Source organism: Cryptomeria japonica, chromosome 1 (genome assembly GCF_030272615.1).
Source record: "Cryptomeria japonica chromosome 1, Sugi_1.0, whole genome shotgun sequence".
In the NCBI taxonomy this organism is placed as follows: domain Eukaryota; kingdom Viridiplantae; phylum Streptophyta; class Pinopsida; order Cupressales; family Cupressaceae; genus Cryptomeria; species Cryptomeria japonica.
In genome coordinates this window covers 223,767,120-223,789,089 of record NC_081405.1, presented here as the reverse complement: position 1 = coordinate 223,789,089, position 21,970 = coordinate 223,767,120, and the positions used below count along the sequence as shown (strand labels likewise).

The 21,970-nt window shown below is 34.0% G+C and overlaps 1 protein-coding gene across 1 annotated transcript; it reads right to left on the bottom strand.

Moving 5' to 3' along the window:
- Positions 1 to 281: 281 nt before the first annotated feature.
- On the bottom strand, positions 282 to 1,288 carry LOC131857127 (uncharacterized). The gene has a single exon (XM_059209240.1). It carries the CDS (start codon positions 1,286 to 1,288, stop codon positions 374 to 376), a length of 915 nt encoding a protein of 304 aa, XP_059065223.1. The 3' UTR covers positions 282 to 373.
- Between the last annotated feature and the right edge of the window lie 20,682 nt (positions 1,289 to 21,970).

The following is a 21,970-nucleotide window of genomic DNA, read 5'->3' as shown; positions in this document are numbered from 1 at the left end:
TAAAAACCCTCTGATCAATCATTTTTCATCATAATTCTGGTGTGAAAACAAAATAAAATTACCTCGGCAAAATATCATTCACATTATGACACCCACTAAATATCGACACAAAAGCCTCTTGGTCAAACATTTCAAAAGGCATGAAATATTCATTATTGATGTCTGTCAAATTATTTAAATATTCCACAAACTTCTGCGAGCCATGATAGCTGTCCATGTGCAGAAACGAGGTAGAAAATTTAATGCCCAGGTGATAACTACAGCGAGGAGGGTCCGTCAAAAGGACATCCTTAGAAGGACTTCACTTAAATCAGGGCATGTTACGGAGCAGCATAGTTGGCCTGCATAATGAAGAGAGAAGACAGTGAAGGATCTAAACAGATTGATGAACATTGTTACAGTAGGTAAGACACAGGGATGAAGACCCACAGCAGTTGCATCTACGATAGGGTCCATTTCCACAAGGGTTGCAATCACCATTAATAGTGGCACGGATCTTATCACCAATAAAACGTGTTATATCGAGAAACCCACAGCGTTCAAATATTTTCCATACCCATTCTACGAAATCATCTATTCGACGGTGTGTACCACACAGGCGTTGGAATCTGGCTCGCGACACTGCAAATCTTGCCGCTAGATACAGAACTACCAAGACGCCACACAAAGACATCAAAATTAGACCTCCCAAAACCACCCATGAGAAAGTGTTCATGTTGTTGTCCAACACTCTGAATATTGCAGCCATAAACCCATAAGCAGTGAACCCAAAGCTCAAACAAACCGCTACACCATTGATGGTAATGAAGAACAACTTGTCCTCTACGGTAAGCTCTGTAGTCGTTTCCCACATGACACAAGTGAATAGCGATAGGAAGAAGGCTATGCAGTTGAAAAAAAGGAAAACCCTAAATGACGTGAAGGATATGAGAACAGGGATCCCTAGCTCATTCCTCAGCTTTGGGTCTGTTTGGAAACCACCTGGGGCGCTGAAGGCAGCGGTAAATGTCATGGTGGCCAACAACGCTGCCACCACTAGTTCTGCATTGCGTCTCTCTCTGTACGCTTCGTCAACCTTATCCGCCGCTCTCCTGTGCTTTTCATAGCTTACATGTGGAGCACAGTACATGAATGGTTTGACCTTTCCTTTAAAATCTCCCAGCTTTCTTATAATCCTGAAACATTCGTAGTACTCCATGACTTCTCTCGCTATATCCACTGCTGTTTTGCCCTCATCGTTAAGGACATGCTTCTTCCGGTCAGGCACTGTCAGCAACAAATCCACCATCTGCGCCAAGAAACAAGAAAAGGGAAAAGAAAGAGGGACAATCAGTTACATTTACATACCTCAAATGTGACGTATGCAAATTTTACATTTAAATTATGAATCTGTTAAAATAAAATTAAAAATTCATGTAAATTATTATATAAATATAAAGTTTAAAGTATATATTTACGCCGAAGGCGTCTCCTATTTGAGAATGGACAAGCTTCTTTTGTCCATCAACGGTGTAGGGTCGTAGGTAGATAGTGCAAGACGATTGCACTGTCTACAACCGTTGATTCATTTCCTGCCGCGTCAAAACGATGGAACAAACGGTGCACATTTTTCTATTGGTGTGCAAGATGATTCAAACTCTGCAACTGTCGATCTTGATAATTTCATAATACGATATTTACCTACAAACTCTGCCATTTTGCAAGGCAATACGAATTTGTTAGGTTCGACTTCCGTGACTATAATATATTGGCTGTGCACGGAAGTCGAACCTGACAAATTCGTATTGCCCTACAAAATGGCAGAGTTTGTAGGTAAATATCGTATTATGAAATTATCAAGATCGACAGTGGCAGAGTTTGAATCATCTTGCACACCAATAGAAAAATGTGCACCGTTTGTTCCATCGTTTTGACGCGGCAGGAAATGAATCAACGGTTGCGTCTTGCACTGTCTACCTACGACCCTGCACCGTTGATGGACAAAAGAAGCTTGTCCATTCTCAGATAGGAGACGCCTTCGGCGTAAATATATTGCTTTAAAAAAAGTTTAAGATTAACTTTATTGAACGCACAGATATTTATACGTTTCCTACGGTACTTAGGGTTTGCCATCGAGATTGACAATGTAGAATTTAAAATACAATGAACAAATTTTGACTGGAAGGTGTCTGACTTTCACTGTTTTAATTTGTTTTCCATCATCAGGTTTACAGTGGTACGTGGGCATTAATATATATTTCTTGCTAAGATTAGATTCATATTATTATTATTATTATTATTATTTATGTTTTATATGTTTCAAATGCATCCTATACGAACAATTTTGAACTATATACACCGCTCATGTATTAATGACGAAGTAATGGTACATTGAAAAATGGCTAAACAATTTGGTGGTTGCAGCTTTTGTGGGAAGAAAACAATAAGTACGAAGTGCGAAAAATGCTTCATCTCTAAATTAGACAACCATTAAATCAAATGAGTGGCACTTTTAGATATTTTATCTTATTTGTTTGAGTAAAATAAATTTTTGAATTGATTTTTAAAATGGGAAGATATGTAATCCTTAACTACAAGATAATAATTCTGTACATCTATTTCTAGAAACCCTCAAAACCCTATCCAACCTATACGTATCTTATTTCTAGAAATTAGTACCACACAAAAACGTAGATTATGAGTTTATTTAATTATTATATAAGTTAGAAGTTTTAGTTGTTATTAAATTAGGTATTTATTGATATTATAAAACATATGTTATAAAATTAAATGATTTTAATATTTTATTTTTTATATAATTTTCAAAATTTGTCTACTATTATTGTTTTTATCTTTAGCAGAACTAAAATGATATGAGTATATTAGTTTTTATTTAAATACTAGTAAGAAAAATAAAATTTTAATTTAAAAAAAAATTAATAATTTGAAGTTAAATATTAAGATAATAATAAATTATTCAACATGATTTATAAATATTTATTAACTTTTTCTATTTTAAATTTTATGAATAAAAATATTTTAATAATATTTATAAGAATAAAATAATTTACAAATAATTTATATGTAAAAACATAGAGCAATTCTTTTCTGATTAACCTTCCACACTTCTTTCGGCGTACCTATTGCACACCAAGGTGCAATTGCTAGTTAATATTCATTTCCCTTATGCTACGGTTTTATGAAGGGAAGCTTTCAAAAGAATATTTCAGTGGATTTTATTGAGGATATTTAGAAGCTTTTTATAATTAAGCAATCTCAGGGATCTATAAAATGAGTGAAAGCGGTAATCTTAAAAATTTATTTTAATAGACAAAAATTAATTAAATTAAATATTTAATGTTTAAAATTATAGATGAATAATGTATAGCAAAAAGTTTCTTGCATTAGTGGAGGACATTTTCAGTCCCATCATAATGGCAGGAAAAAATGTAAGACTTAGGAGATCTTAGACTCAAAAGACTAAGGTAAACAACGTCTTCAAATTTTGCTTTGGTCCAGCTCAGTGGAAGCTATAGAAAGACTTTGGTGCAGAGCATACCTTAAATCGCACTACAATGATAAGAATAAGTCCAAAACAGGAAAGAATAAACAGAATTAAGCGTGAAATATATATAAAAACTTACGCGCTCATATTTATTCCTTGCAGCAATGTGCAGAGGCGTATCTCCTCGGACAATTGGCTGGATGGGACTGCTTTCCTGCTAAATAAGCTGTTGTCACAATTATAGTTTATTTCTGGTTAAGAATAAAGAGAAATGAAAAAGAAAAGGAAACTTACTGCAGTATGCAGGGACTGGATATGCTGGGGGTTAACTGGAGGAGGATCGGTGGCAGGCCGGTAAGGTAGATTGATAACTTTTGACAATAACTTTTTTCCTTCTAAAAATTTAATTAAAATTTTAAGAAATTTGACTTGGTTAAGCGACACAGCCCTATGCAAAACAAATTTGTTTTCGTCTTCCACTGCATTTTTAGTGCGAGTTATTAACAACTCTGCAGCCTCAAGGAATTGCAACCCCATTGCCAAATTTAGTCGAGTTTCTTGCTTATTGTTTTTACATTCACACAAATCGGCCTCTAACTGTAATTTTGCTGCTAACTTTAACATCTGTTTCACCATAACCACGCAATATATCCTTACAGCTACATGCAAAGCCGTGTCGCCTTGGTTGTCCGTCTTTTTGATCAATTCTTTCAAGTCTAACTTCGCTACCAACTGTCCTAAAAAATCTGCATTTAATAAATCAGCTACCTAATCAAGCAAGAAAACCAAGTAAATAATAGCTTTTCTTTAAAACGAAAGGAATGTGAGAGAGAATGACCTGGGTCTCCTGTAAGTACTGCCACATGTAAACATGTTCTCCCCTCCGATGTCCTCCGTTCCTTTAAACATGATGGATTAACCTGTCTGAGCAGGCCTTCGGCCCTTGTTATATCACCTCTTTCACAAGATTCAAAGAAATCTGCTTCCGTTTCGTTAGTTATGTTGGCCATAGTTGCAGATTAAGGATGTTTCTTGCTCTGGCAGGAAAGTACAGCTCCCTAATCCTTTGCTTAAATTTTTCATTTTTTTAATAATATAAATTAGAAGTCTTGTTCAATTTAATATCCCAATATCATTAAAAATGAAGTTGGATCATGTTCCTCATAAATTCATTGAAGATTCCTGACTTCAGACTATGTCTATCTAGAAACAAATTTAATCAAGATTCTTGACTTCACACTATGTCTATCTAGCGATAAAAATGCGCTGCTCATTGTATTTTTTCTGCACTTTTCCAATCAATTAATAAAATACTAAAGAATACAGTCAGCTGTGGATTTTAATCTGTAGATAGACAATAAACCCCCCAAGAAGTTTCGACTTAAAACCATGCTCTCATATCCTTCATAAAAATTCCATGTCAACTAAATGCATCCAACGACATTTTTATTTCAAGGCACTGCTAATGCCAGCTTAAAAAGCAGTATTCGTGAAAATTAATAAACATTTTCTGCCTCCGATGTTGAATCATAACTAGTAAATAAATAAACATGTTCGTGGAGCGCATTTAGTTCATAGTGGAGTGCATTTAATAACTAGGGAATGATCCATTTTGTCGGCTAGATAGCCACCAGCTAATATATGTAGTGTTAGTATTAGCTACAATAAGGGAGCCAACTTTTTTTTTTATAGCTCTTAGTTAATTTTTATTTTTATATTTTTTTACTACATTTCATTTATTTTTTATAAGTATTTTTTCTAAAAGATTGTTTTAAATAAGGAAAAAAGTACACATCTGAATAATATCAATTTCACTTTCATCGTCTTAACAAATTCCATGTGCAGACATTACACAACTTCACGGTCACCCTCGAACGTTCTGCGGACACTAAGGAGGACAAGTAAGAGGCTAGGGACCTCTACAAGTTCTTGTCCAATGAATGGAACAGTGTCATGGTTGCCACTGGGGTGTGCAAGGCACCCCTGTAGTTTGTTTTTTTGTTTCCTGCTGTTGTTTCTGATTTCTAAAGACTTGGTTCCTTTTTGTTAATAGTTGTTGTTAATTGTTGTTATAGTGTTGTTTCTGCACCATGATTAATAGTTTTGCTATGTAAAGGGCCAGTGCCCTTGCTTTCACTACTTTATTAATAAAAAACTTATCAATTAATTGTACATTATTATTCTAACTATTAACATATCACTTGATTAATTTATTCATCTTGTAGGACATTTGCTCACTCATTCATTTCATAGGATTTCTTATCTCTCAATTAACACTGAGCATCATGTTATTTATCCATTTATATTTTACACTATCCAATTATTTATATATTTATCTACATATTGTTCATTAATCAATTAGTTTAATATCAAGTTCCACCTCTTGTGCACCAATAGTTCACTTAATTAATTAATTCCATCTTGTCAAATTTAGCTTCAAAAGCCTACCCAAGATGGATATAGATGAAGCAAAGAAAATAGAGGAAGACAAAATGAGCAAGAATAAACCATATTCAAGAAAATCCAAATTTTTCTTATGTAGTTGGTGATTCAAGAATTTTTCATTTATTAGTTTTGATCGATGTCGTTGGTGACTCAAGAATTTTTATGTTATGGAAAACCAATAAATATGTGATTTCCTATTCCATTGTTGGTTTTTTATACTTTGAAAATTAATTATTGCATTTTTATAATAGAAAATGCATTTGTGAAATTGAAAAACTGGAGAAAGAAAAAATGCCAAGTTAAATACATTAATAAATATGTTAATTTATCACAATTATTTTGATTATAATTGAATTTTTTATTTTTTTTTAATTTATTAAGGGCAAGCGCTTTTGACTGGGGCTATGAACCAGTGAGATCACATGGGAGGACCTCATCTCCATATTGTGAGCCAAGGCATCCTCGATGAAGCACTTGTATGGCTTGAGAGCACCAGTTGTCATTTCCATTGGCCAACGAACAAAGACAAACCATCGATCGAGCCGCTGACAGTGAGAGCCGACATCAAACTTTACCCTACATTTATGCTAGGCCTTCTTCGCGGTACGCGCTACTAGATTGGTCTGTCGGCACTAGCGGGGCGAAACAGATGTTTTTTCTGGGATGGGGGACCTACGGACAATCACAATGAGTGAGGGGTGGGATAAACATCCACCTCACTGTACTGCCCAGCTTGGACGGCACAGCATGACGCTCGGGGGTTTTGAGAAAATGTATTAATTGTTTTAAGTTATTTCCAAATACTTTTAGAAAAGGAAAAAGGGTATAAAGGGGAAAAGGAATTTTGTTATTTTCCTTCTATATCAAATTCTCTCCCTCGAGAAATTGAAAGAAATTGAAGACAAGCTTGCTAGATGGATGGATATGGCTTGGATTTGCATTGTAAAATATATTTTTGAGTTTGGATTGTAGTGAGGCATGTGAGTGTCTCAAATGCATTTTGCATTTGTTGGATTTGACATTGTTTGCTCTCCAATACGAAGATAACTTTTAATCCTTTCTCTCACCTTTTCAACTTTCATAATTCATGTTTGTTATGTTCATCCATGTGAGATGATAGTTCTTCAAATTATAGATTGATTTCCTTGAATTTAACATAATGGAAGTTTAAAAATTTCTATTTTAGACTAAAATTCTGACAAATTTTCTAAGAAATTAGGAAACTAAAATTGGGAGCTTTGCTAAATTATGTTTTTTAACTTTTTTTTGTGAGCATCCAAGATAGTAAGTAGTGAATATACCAAATAGTGAATATCTGTATTCATTGCTTCTCATTATCCCTCACGACATTCCTCTCTGTAAAAGATAGTCCGAATTCATACATGTAAATGTGGAAAGTAACATGCATATTTCCGCCTTCGCTATGGAGAGGCGCTTTCACCTGTATTTATATTCGATTTCGACATAAAGTGATTACTCGCTGTAAGGAGAACCTTTCTCGTCACATTTGTGTTGTTCAATGATGTGATCTGAGCGGAAGGAACGACAAATTACGATTTATTCGCTATGAATGTGACAAGAACAGGACAACGTCTTGTCAAATCCAACATGCTTTGAGAGGAAAAATAAACTCTTATGCGTTCCACGAGGCTCTAATGTGGAAAAAGGTAGTGAAATAAACTAATCTGATTCCAAACGCAATATAGAAAAAATGTAGAAAAATGTAATCATCAAATGGGCATTAGTTTGACACATTTATGCAAGTGAAAGTAAAATATAGGGCAGGTCACTACTACATCACAGTCGCAGAAGGTAGTGAATATCTGATTTCGTTACCCGTCACCATCCCTCACCATTCTTAAATGGTCCCCGTAGCCCCGTGGGCTGGGCTCCCCCTCCCCAAATCCTCAGTGGGCTGTGGTATTACTGTGTAGTATTATCACTAATACCACACTCGCAGGGTATTTGGAGAGGGCCCCAGCCTGCGGGGCTGCGGGAACCATCACCTCCTCTTGTTTTAAATTAAAAAAAAGACCAAAGACCAGTAAAATAAATTGATAGTTAAATTTATAATTTAAAATTAAAGTAAGTTTAAAAAATTAAAATAATATTATATTATATTTAATTAAAATGAATAATATAATTAGTCATTTTTAAATTGTTATAATATTTATTTTTTTATCATAAATTGACTTTATCTATTAAATATAATATTTTAGTATTCATAATTATTTATTTTTAAATCAACATTTTGAGAAGTCATAGAGAAAAAGGGAAAGGGACTCATAAGATCTACTTGGAAAATTTTATTTGTTTGAATGGGCATGAACAAGCCACTACACAAGCTCTTTGAAAGTAGAGATAGTACTAGGCTAAATACTTGGTTAACAAACTTTTCTCTATAAAGAAGCTATACACCTTAAGAATGGATGAGAATGGTTCTATGGTTGAGCATTTGAACATATTTTCTATGTTGTAATCCAGCCTTATGAAAGAGTCCACTATTGCATGACAATTTTGTGTTCTTTTCTAGACTCATGGGATCACTTGGTGATGGAAAGCAAGAGAAATTACTTAAAAACCATAATGGGTGAGGTAGTGGTTGTAAGTCTCACAAGATATGGTTGAATGATTATGAATCTACTAAAGAGGCCCTAGTTGTTCATGGAAGACTGATAGAGAAAGGCAATAAGAAGGACAAAATGAAGAAAAATTCTATATTGAAACCCTATGGGAGATCCAAATCTCTCAATATTTTCAAGGGCAAGTGTTGGAATTGTGGAAAATTCTCCCAAAACCTTTGAAGTGGAGTGTTGAAACTATGGAAAGAATAGGCACCACTAAAGAGACCACAAAGAAGAGAAGAAGAAAAATAAAAAATGATTTAGATGATGGGTTGAAAAATATTCACAAGATGATGTGGATACCTTTGTCATAGCCTTGACAACTCATGCATTAGAAGGTGTATAGTCGATATACTTTAAAGCAAACTTCCTTATGACTTCCCATTGAGGATGGTTTTTAAACTATGAATAATATGATGGTGAGAAGGTGTACCTCAATGATGCTTCTCATTTGAGAATAGTTTGCCATGGTAGACTACCTATTTCTTAAGTAGTGGGAGTCTTGAATCACTTTATGGCTAATCCTAAATGAGATCATTGGGATGTAGTTAAGAGGGAGCTACAACTATTTGTGGAGTACTTCCAATCATTCTATTTATCATGATATTTCTATGAGGAATCAACATTCAATGGATATTTGTGGATTCATGAACTTAGATTGGGTAGGAGAAGAAGAAGATCCACTAGTGGATATGTGTTCAATTTATTTAGTGGTGATATTAAGTAAATGAATAATAATTGGTTGTGGTCACTTTATCCACTATTGAGGTTGAGTACATGATATCTACTCATGTTTTACGACCACCTATCTTAAGAGAGTATATTTAGATGTAGGCTTGATTTATGCAGCTATAAAAGTTTTTTGTGACAATCAAAGTATCATATGTTTGGTAAATAACCTAACCTTTCATGTGAGGATGAAGTAAATTGATGTCCAATACCAATTTTCATAACAAATGGTAGAGGTTGGAAGGCAGTGCTAGAAAAAGTTGGCACTTTGCATAATGTCATAAATGCATTGACAAAGCTATTCAACATAAATAAGTTTAGGTGGTGTAGGAAGTTTGTGGTCTTCTTGGACCATAATAAATTGTCGGTGGTGTTTGTATTTCATTTACTCCTGTAATATGTTCAACAAGTAAAAGAATGGTAGGCAAGGTCTCTCAACTTTGCATCATAATGTAAAGAATAAAAAGAATAGTTTTTGAACAATAAGAAACAAAAAGGTAATTTTTTAGGCTTTAGAGGTCAATCTAGAGACATGTCTTGGAGGATAATATTTCATAACTAGGACTACTATAAAAGAAATCATCTTTGAGGGGAAAAAATTTGATCTCCAACTCAGAATTTTCTCGATAAATTTCATTCTCATCTTCAGCAAGAATCTTTAAAAATTCACTAACTAAATCCACATGCATTAATTGAAAAGGCATGACATGTTCATGTTCATTTTTATAAGAAAATTTTGATTTAAAAATTACTAATAAAAATAAAATGTTCCCTTTTTCTCCATGATTTCTCCAAATGACGATTTAAAAATAAATAATTATAAATAAAAAAATTATATTTAGTAGATAAAGTCAATTTATGATAATAAATAAATATCATAATAATTTTAAAATTACTAATTATATTATTCATTTCAATAAAATATAATATTATATTATTTTAATTTTATGTTTTATAAATTAATTTTTAATTTAATCATTACACTTTAATAATATTAATTTTATAAATATTTTATTTTATATTTTTTATCATTTTAAATAAATATAACATTATATTGTTTTTAATTTTTTAAATTTACTTTAAAATTAAATTAGTTATTTATTAATCTACCTTAAATTTAAATCATAAATTTGTTTTACTGGTTGTTGGTCTTTTTTTAATTTAAAACAAGAGGGGGATGGTCAATGCAGCCCTGCGGGCTGGGGCCCCCCTCCCCAAATCCCCTGTGGGGTGTGGTATTAGAGGTAATAGCACACCCCACAGGGGATTTGGGGAAGGGGGGCCCAGCCCCCGGAGCTGCGGGGACCATTGCTATCCCCATCCTCCTTTCCACAACAGCAACCCTCCTTTCCACAACGACAACTACTCAAAGCCGAAGGGAGCCAACAAACTCGACATGGCACGATACGGCGACAGGGGAGAAAGGCAGGAGAAAACGTGACATCATTTCCCGAGGTAAACATGGAGCACGACAGTAGCCTGCACAGCAACTGAGAAAATAGGCAACACGGAGGCATCTCCTTTACCGAGGTGTACGTATAGGTTCTGGCAGAGATATTAGGCCTAGGCTACGGGGAATTCTTCATGCTGCATAGCCAGTCCCCTCCACCTGTGCCAAAACGGGGAATTCTAAAGAGGGTATGGGGACCCATCAAATCATAACACGAGGACAATTATCATCAGATATTATAGTTGGAAATGCTCTAGTAGACGTAGGAAAGTGTGGAAGCATAGACAAGGCATGTAAACTGTTTGACATAATGCTTAAAAGTATATTAACATAGAACACCCTGTCTGTCTTATAATGGGGATGTCTTATAGGATACTAACAAAATAGAATGGGGATGTCTTATAAGATTGATAGAGTATCAGATATACAATGATTGAGTTGATCAAATATTTGAGAATCTTAAATTTTAATATTATTATTATTAGGTCAATACTATGAATCTTGTTTCAATGCCACCGATGGAATCAATTGAAGCAAATTTATTGCATTCAAATATTTTGAGGGGAAGAGTACTCACTTATAAGAGCAATTTTGTCAACAATTCCTTTCATGTCTATCATGCTCTTTTCCAAATGTAATATTGCCGCATGGCCTTGATATGTTCCTTGTCAATGATAAAGAATATAGATATGATACACAAACATAGAAAAGATGTCACTATTGACAATGTGTCAAATAAATCCTTTGATAAGATCCATATCAAGCACTTCTAAGATAGCATTGCTAAGATATCACAACCTTGGAAGATGAAAACTTTTCTTAATTTAGCTTTCTCAATCTTCATAAGGATTACCATATACTATAATTCACCATAGAAGTGAATGAGAAACTCCAATGTGAGTTTTTTAGTACCACAAAGAGCCTAGAAAGGAGAGACAGTGTGTGAGTAAAATAATTAATTACCATATCTAGATAAGCAGTGAGAAGCAACTTGCAAAAGTTAATGAATCTCAAACACTCTTGAACTAAACCAAATGTGTGGGAAGTATCACTCCAACACAAGAAATGGTTGATACATGATGGCAAGCAATGCCCATAGAAGGTGAAACACATCAAGATTAAATGTGTTATTTGACACATTTCTTCTTAAGGCTAAGCCAACCATTGATAGCAATGTGTGACAATTAAAGATGTCAAACTAACTAGTATAACACAAAACTTCATTCAAAGTGATGTTTATTCTGCAATTAATAGAGAATATTTTATATGTTAAACTACATAGAATGATCATGTAATGCTCCTCCCTTGATTAGGATTGTTTTATCCTAGCTAGACTCTGGATGACCTTTGCTGTAGATATGTGCTTTAAGGGTTGATGATGTTTTTCAAGATGAATTTCATGTTGATGTCCATGATGTGATTGATATTTTATATGTTGATGTCTATGATGGAATCATATGGTGTAGTTTATGAAGGGATTATTAGAAGCTAATCATATTCAGTTAGTTTATTATTGTGCTTGATTATTTATGAGTTTCTTTACGTCATCGATGCATACTGACTTGACGTACTCTTCTTCTATGTTCGATGTGCTTGGGTGAAAGGGAAAAGCAGTGCACTTCTTTTTACGGTCAAGCTATGTCAGTTCCATTCCCTATTCATGGTATGATATTATGTGGTTTATATGTACATGTTTGATAGTTTGATTATGCAGCTATAGGTACCGAGCATTGACTCCACCTGAATCTTCAAGTCTAAGCGTGCTCACCAACCCAATGGTAAAGTGGACAATGGAGATATCAGTCAGACCCTGTTGTACCATCATTCCTATGGAACAAGACCTACATTTGGTGACCTTGTTTTGTTGGTCTGTGGTTGTTCAATCCTATCCAATTGTCTTCGTGTTTCACAGTTTCTTCTTCAGGGTTTTGTTGTGTGGTTAATGTGTTAAGAAGAAAATTAATATTAATTCTTTAATTAGATTGATGAATGAAAAATAATTGCAATGTTTTATTTATTTAGAATTGTTGAGTTAGATAATTTAAGTATTTAACTATTTAAATTTCTTGTAGAGGAATTAATAATAATCCCTAATTGTTTATTTAGAAAGTAATTAAATTAGTAAATTAAAGTGAATTTTATAACGTCTTAGTAATTAATTTTTGGGGTTCATAGATTTAAGTTACTTCTAATTATTTATTTAGTTATTTAAAAGGGATTATATGAGAATGAATTTTATCATTTTCATGAGACAATTCATTAAATAATATAATTATCATTTTTGCATGTACATGTGGGAGTTAAAATTAAAAAAAAAAAATAGAGTTAATTAATTGATACCTTGCATGTGGATTGCGAGTTACTTTTGGGGAGATTCCCCGAGAATTTACTCTGCAAATATTTTTTTATTTTTAAATTTTTTTTCCGTTGTGAGGATTTTTTTTAGAAAAGATTGGGGGAAATTCTTGAAATGGCCATGAAAAAAGTTTTCTCTTATGATTTGAATATTTTTTTTGGGGGGTGCTGGGTTTTGTATGGAATTGATCGGGGGATTTGGAGTGTCCCTGGATTCATCCTGAGGAAAGGAGTGGAGTTTTGTAACATCAGGAAGTTTTTCTCCAGTGGCGGAATTCCGGATATTGAAAATCGTCGAGGTTTGAGAATTCTGCTTGTGCCTATCAAGTTGGTTGTGTTTTTTTCATTAAATTTAATTCGATTGGATTCTGTGCTTTATCGGGTTGCTGTAATCAATATTTGATATCCATAATTGAAAATTTTGTACTTTGTATCGGCAAGTCTTCTCCTCTTGCCGGATCTTCTTAGGCATACCTTTGTTTTGATAACCGAACCTTATCGTTCCATCCATTGAGGATTTTTTTCTTTGTGTTCGATATGCTCTGATTTATGGTAAAATATTCTCATGGGTATGAAAAATTTACCATTGCTTAGATCGAACTTCGTTATTACCTCTTCCTGACGTTTCTTTTATCTCATGGTTTCATCGATCGTGATGTTTGTAGACTCTATAGTGTTTGTCTTTCCTTTGGTGTCATTCTTACTGGGAATCATACAATATCACTTAGTCTTGAATCATTTGTTTAGTTATTCAACATCTCTGGTTTTCACTTGTTAAGCATCAGGCAGTCCATCCTTTCGGAGAATCGCTGACATCCCACTGCGCCTTCGAATCGCTCCCGCGATGGCTTAATTTCTGCACTGCCCTGCGTTTTGTATTTTCCTCAAACTAGATGATTGCATTGATATTTAAATACCTCCTCCTTCGATTATCAATTTGCCTGATGCCCTGTTTTGTTGCATGTCGACTGGTATATTGTGCAACGTTCGGTTTTCGTTTGTTTTTATTTTTTGGTCACCGTGGGTCAAAGGCTCAACCCAGAGCCATCTGGGGGAATCTTCGTCCACGGCGGTGGGGAGTCTATTTACCCCCACCTTGCCTCCTGCGCAGGTCGTATTCGGCTGTGGGTTCAATCTGTATTTTGCCTTTGATTTCGATTATAGTTTAGTTTATATGTTGTGATTCGAGTTTGGTTATTCGATTTGATTCAATTTTAGTTTATATATATATACATGCATATTGAATGTACAGAAAAGCAATACACTGTTTGTAGTCTCAAAATAATGAATTAGTTTCAGAATTATTATTTGTTATGAAAATTATGAAGTATATATATATATATACTTCTTTCGTGAATTCTATATCTTATTACTTTGTGAAAATTGTTATTCATCAAATCATTTTGTAAAAGGTATTAATGCATATTATTATCATATATGTTTGACTCATGAAATGTGAGTTTTGGTGTAAATAGAAATAGAATGAAATATAATGATAAAAGAAGAGTTATTGGACATTCAATGTTTAATTTGAATTAATGAGGTTTTTGACATTATTTTGAATTCCTTGATTTTATAGTAGAATAGTGTACTTTATGTTGACATTTAAATGATTAATGGTTTGTTATTTTAAGATAGTTGATTTGACGAGCTTATAGAATGTATAGTATACACTTAGATATAGGTACATGTGCGATAACGTGTCCAAATCTTGGAACTTAATGTTGTAGTTATAATACTAAATGTGCATTTGTAAACATTGATGGCATCTACGGTATAATTGCTCATGATTCTCTTTATGTTTATTATGTGTGTATTAAATTGACCTTAATAGATTATTTGATTCTTTCATGTTGAGTTAATATTAACTATAGTTTGAGAGACATGAAGTGAATGATTACCAATTATGCTTAGTATTTCAATGTGACTGTGTTCTATTTATGGACACAACGTGTTCTTGTGTGTTAAGATTGACTTGTATGATATGGAACAAAGGGGATTATTGACGGTTTATTTGTGTTTAAATTAAAAGTTAACTAATATTAAAATATAGATGAACTTAATGCAATCTTCTTATTGTTAATCATATTGATTCATTAGTTGAAATGGATATTTTGCTTTGGATAAAATAATAGGACATATTGAATGCTTGGGTTCAGATAATTATAAGGTTCTTGGAAGGCAATTATTGGTTTTCCTTTGGGTGACTAAAATTATTATTAACTAAACGAAAGGTATATTGGGACAACGAACTCTTAAATGTTTGTAAGACAATGTCTTTTGTTTTGAGTTGTAGAGTATTGAGTGGTTGTATAGAGCTAGTGTTCTTATGTGCATGATCTCTTCATCTTTGAATGCAATGAGATTGGTGTGGGTTCTTTGATCCTTGTTTCTTTGAACCACCTGGATTGAACATATTATTCTTTTTTTTCTAGCAAGTGGACTATGCCTTGCTATGGTTGGAACCTTGTCACCTTGTATTTTGGGTGTCACAGCATTGTAATTTATTTTGATTCCTAGGTGCAAGTCAAGGGGGAGTGGATTTCATTGGGGGTCGGGACCCAAAGTGGTCCCTTGGGTAACTCAATGGAAGTTTTGTAATTGAGTGACAACCTAATTAATGAACTCGGGTGGGTAGTTAGTTGACATTAATAAAGATAATTCTTTGTTGCCTCTTTCGCCTGCAAATGCTCATATAGGTTTGGGGTAAGTAGAGAAGGGCTTGGAATGGCTTCCACCAATATTGTCTCCACAAAAGATTGGTGTGGTCCACTAGTGTATGTATGGGGGTTGGGGGTCGAGAGAGGTCACCAAGTAAACCTAGGATGGGGGCCGAGACTTAGTGAAGACCTACCAAGGTAACTCATGACAACCTACTGATGACACTCTTCCCTATTGCTACCTAGTGGTAACTTGTGTCTTTTATCCTTCCGTAAATTTTTGAGCCTCTGGAAGTGGTTGGTTATCTTATGTTGTTGCCCCTTTGTTGTTTGCTATGGGCCTGTAAAAGTTGGATTTTATTCTTATGTGCCTTCTGTGATGTTCTCTTGTGAGCCTCATGTATGTTTTGACTATTGTTACATTGTGAGTATTGTTTTGTTGATTCTCCTATGAGTCATGTTTGTACCCTTTTATGTTTTTCTTCCGCCTTGTGGGTCTGGCAGATACCTCCTACTATGAGGGGTGGACCTTATGGTACCACATGGTTGGGTGGAGTGTTATTCTCACCCATTGGGTTTTGTCTCCTTTAGCTTCATGTTCATGATGGCTCATGAGAAGATTGAAGACTGTCATTTTTGTACCAGATTCATGTATTCATCCCATCATGGGACTCTTCGAGATTTGTATCTTGAGGATCCATTATAATGTATTTGATGTTCTTATGTGTTTAAAAAATATATATTTATATTTTTATTGTATTATTTATTTAAGTCCCCTAGGCCTCATGGAAGGGCATGACACTTGGTATCAAAGCCCATGTTCAAACACTGAGATCTCTAGTTTAGGTTGTGCCCTTAGTTTGGTTGGATTTTCTGTCGTATGCTTGTCTTTCGGGAGTGTCCTTGGGAATGTTGTATAGGACCTTGTAAGTCTGGGATGTTTTGTGCTTTGTGTCTCCTGCCTATCCTAATTGTATTTATCATGTGTATTCACCTCTTGCTCTTACCTTCTTGATGTTAATGCTTACTATGTGAGTGTATGTGCTTCTAATTATATTATAGTTAAAATACATGTAGATAACTGAATAGGTTGAGGTGTTTAGTATACAATCTCTAACACACTTCGGAAATGCGATCTTAGGTGTCGTTTAGCAGTTACTCCCCTCAGTGTGGCACAAACACGGTCACCTTATGTTGAGATTTTGTTGTGTTCATGATTTATTGACTTGCTTATGCATGTGCTATGTGAATTTGGGGATAGAATAATTTCATTTTAAATTTCTTATGCAAGGAATGACCACCAAATCCTCTCTTCTTTCCATTTTATTTATGACTGTTGTCGTGTTTTGGTGTTGATGGTTGTCAAAAACACAGATAATTTTCTTTGGTTAATCTTGAGTTCAAAATAATTGTTTCTTGAATTATTTTGTCTTGTTTCTAGTGGTTGTTCTGAATGTTTGAATTAGTTGGCCCTAGTTGTCTGTTATGTGTACTTCTATCATGTCCACTTGAACCTCGGATAGTGTGTTATGGGAGAATACCACGGAGATTGGATCTAGGCATGTTGGGTAATCGAACTATATTAATGGTAATCTAAGGAAATAATAGTGTAATATCTTTGATAAAAAATTTCTGTAATCATTTGGATTATAAGATATTTAGGAAGAAGTTTGAATTGTAGTAGACTATATTTTATGCTTGGACTCTCTTTTTGAATTAAGTTGGCATTAGATGGTTAATGTATGTACTTATGTTCATCACCTCTCTTCGATTTAGAATATATATTATACCTTGAGAATAGCATTTTAGGATTAATGTTGATGTGCATGTCATACCTCAAAACCCTCTTACTCTTTCAATGTGTATGCATTATGGACCTTAATGTTAAATGATACAATAGTTATGACTAAAATTGTAGAGCTTAATTTGAAAGTATGTTATGACTAACGTGTTCTTGTTTTTGCTATCTCAGCCTTGTGACTTCGAGGAGTAAGTCGAATCCTAGAGGGGGGGGATGTAATGCCCATCCCTTGATTAGGCTCATTTTATCCTAGCTAGACTCTGGATGACCTTTGTTGTGGATATGTGCTTTAAGCGTCGATGATGTTTTTCAAGATGAATTTCATATTGATGTCCATGATGTGATTGATGATTTCTATGTTGATGTCTATGATGGAATCATATGGTGTAGTTTATGAAGGGATTATTAAAGGCTAATCATATTCAATTAGTTTATTAATGTGCTAGATTATTTATGAGTTTCTTTACATCATCAATGCATATTGACTTGATGTACTTTGCTTCTATGTTTGATGTGCTTGTGTGAAAGAAAAAAGTGTCGCATTTCTCTATACGGGAAAGCTACGTCGCTTCCATTCACTATTCAGGATATGATTTAATGTGGTTTATATATGTACATGTTCGATAGTTTGTTTATGCAGCGATAGGTACCAAGCATCGACTCCACATGAATCTCCAGGTCTAAGCGTGCTTACCAACCCAATGGTAAAGTGGACAATGGAGATATCAGTCAGACCCCATTGTACCATCATTCATATGGAACGAGACCTATGTCTGGTGACCTTGTTTTGTTCATCTGTGGTTATTCAGTAATGTCCACTTGTCTTCACGTTTCACACTTTCTTCTTCTAGGGGTTTGTTGTGTGGTTAATGTCTTAAGAAGAAAATTAATATCAATTCTTTAATTATATTAATGAATGGAAAATTATTGCAATGTTTAATTTGTTTATAATTGTTGAGTTAGATAATTTAAGTATTTAAGTATTTAAATTTATTTTAGAGGAATTAATAATAATCCCTAATTGTTTATTTAGAGAGTAATTAAATTAGTAAATTAAAGTAAATTTTATAATGTCTTAGTAATTAATTTGTGGGGGTTCATAGATTTAAGTTACTTTTGATTATTTATTTGGTTATTTAAAAGGGGATTATATTAGAATAAATTTTATCATTTTTATGATACAATTCATTAAAGAATATAATTATCATTTTGTATGTGCATGTGGGAGTTACAAAAAAAAAGAATTAATGGAATTAATTAATTAGTATCTTGCATGTGGATTGGGAGTTACTTTTGGGGAGATTATTAAATTTTCTTTTGGGAAATTTTCAGGGGGATTTCTCGTGAATTTTCTCTACAAATACTTTTTTATTTTTTCTTTCTAGTTGTGGGGATTTTTTTTAGAGAAGATTGCGGGAAATTCTTGGAATGGCCACGGAAAAAGTTCTCTGCTCATGATTTTGATTTTTTTTTTGTGGTGCCATGTTTTGTGTGGAATTGATCAGGGGAATTGGAGTGTCCCTCGATTCATCCCGAGGAAAGGGGTGGAGTTCTGCAACATCAGGAAGTTTCTCTCCAATGGTGAAATTCTAGACATTGGAAATCATTGAGGCTTGAGAATTCTACTTATGCCTCTCAAGTTGGTTGTGTTTCTTTCATTACATTTAATTTGATTTGATTCTATGCTTAAAGTGTATTTGTAATCAATATTTGATGTCGGTAACTGAAAATTTTGTACTTAGTATCTTCATGTCTTCTCCTCTTTCTGGATCTTCTTAGGCATACCTCTATTCTGATAATCGAATCTTATCATTCCATTCATTGAGGATTTTTTTTTTCATGTTTGATATACTCCGATTTATGGTAAAATCTTCTCATGGGTATGCAAAATTTATCGTTGCTTAGATCCAAATTTGTTATTACCTCTTCCTGCCATTTCTTTTATCTCATGATTTTATCGATCATGATGTTTGTAGACTCTATAGTTTTTACAACAAGATAATAGATCGTGATGTTTTCTCTTTTTCTTTTATTCAAAATACAACATAATCTTGCCAATAACAGTAAAAATATTAGAGTAGGTTCTTGGCCTAAACATAGTAATGCACACAATCACTTACCAACTTATCACATAATCACTGATCCATAAAAATGATGATATCCATCAACCTTTTATATCCACAATATAAAATTAGATCATCTACATGTTGGAAAGTCAAGAACACATAACATGCAAATGAAACATGTAAACCAAGTCGGCTTAATCTAAACTCCAATGCACATGAGGACCAAAACAATGTCAGCTAAGACATAGTATGGACCAAAATGAACACCATGAATAAGAAACACCACCAATAATTATTCCTCAAACATCCTACTCTATTGGGGAATGCCTTTATTCCAGCCCTTAACAAACCCTTATGTTACCCTAGGGTCTTGGCCATGCAATTTTTTGAGGTATGGAACAAGTCCACCATTTGACACATGATGACTATGATAGTATCTGATCTGAGTTACCTACATATGGATTAGTAATTACAATTTACTTAATACCAAAAACCTGTTGTGTTATGCACGACTGCAACAACTGCCCCGTGCATAACATAACTTGCATGTTATGCGCTTTGTCCATCTTCATGTATAACTTGCATGTTATGCGCTCTACCACATCTTCTTCTCTACATCCTATTGACATCCTTGCAACTCTTGTTGACATCAATGACAACACACAACTTCTAGAGCACCAAATCATTACCATGACATCCCAAAACTTCATGACTGCAACTACAACATATCAGAAATGTGGAGCACAAAATTCAGCTCTACTCTATTGGGGAATGCCTTTATTCCATCCCTTAACAAAATTTAGCTCAACTCTGTTGGGGAATGCCTTTATTCTATCCCTTAACAAACTTCAGCTCTACTCTATTGGGGAATGCCTTTATTCTAGCCTTGGAGTCTTGGCCATGCATTTTTTTGAAGTATAGGACAAGTCCACCATCTGACACATGATGACTATGATAGTATCTGATCTGAGTTACTTACATATGGATCAGTAATTACAATTTACTCAATACTGAAAACCTGTCGTGTTATGCATGACTGCAACAACTTCTCCCTGCATAGCTTAACTTGCATGTTATGCACTTTGTCTGTCTTCGTGCATATCTTTTAATAATAATAATCCCTAATTGTTTTTATAGAGAGTAATTAAATTGGTAAATTAAAATAAATTTTATAATGTCTTAGTAATTAATTAATGGGGGTTCATAGATTTAAGTTACTTTTGATTATTTATTTGGTTACTTAGAAGGGAATTAGGGTATGTGCACAAAGATGGTGGTTAGAAAAGTGGACACCACCCAAAAAAAATGAAAAAATAAGTAGCGCATACGTGATTCTAAAATTTGAAATCAACCTCGTACGCGCTTAGGTCCGTTGTTCTCGAGCCCAAAAAAGATAGTGCGTATGCGCTGTCTTTAGGAAAGTGAGCGTGTACGTGCTGTCTTCAGGAAAGTGAGCACGTACTCGCTTCTTTTAGGAAAGTGAGCGTGTACGCACTTATAAGCCCTAAAGAATTGCATATGTTGTACCTGTTAAAAAAAGTTATAAAAAAAAACTGGGTCTTATTTTCCCGTGACCACAGTGTTTTTTCCTCCATTTCCTCCACGAAACCGTGAATGGGTTGCCTCATTTCTCCTCCAAACGCTATGGATCAAGGTTGGTTTTTCTTAATTTTGTCTTTCTTTCTCGTTTATTCAATTTGTTTTATGTTTTGAATTTAATTTCGTTTATTTTGATTAGGTTTTTTTATATTTTGTTTCAAAAACCAGATTTTAATAATCCACAACAACAAAAAAAAAATGCACCTTCTAAAAACCTCAGAGAAAATGCACAAGATACTCCTTTAGTTCCTCCTTTTGACCATACACTTGAAACACAGGAGCACTTGATTAATCAGTTAGGGAAACACACGTCTAAAATAAATAGACTGATTAAGAAATTGAAAACATTTGAGCTTGAGCATCATAAATCCCTCGCCAATAGCTTAGATACATTAGATAGTAGTTCCACAACTATTTCTCACAAATTACAAAATGGGGAAACTCTAGGGATATGTGTCGTCAATACTATGTTGGTGGGTTATCATACGAGGGAGTGAAAAACAAAAATATTAGTAAACAACAAATATGTGCCCTTTTTGTTCATCCTAAAATTGGCTAGTCCTTACCTCTTAATGCAAAGAGGTTTCCCATACATTGGTGTACCAATGTGCAGATGAAGAATCTTTTTTGGCAGAGGTGGTGATGGTATTTGATGATCCACCTTGTAATAATTATGAGGTGCCATTGTATTTTTTGAGAAAAGAAATATTGTGAGCTTGTCCTCAATGTGCGGCCAAACTATTTTGACATGAGAGAG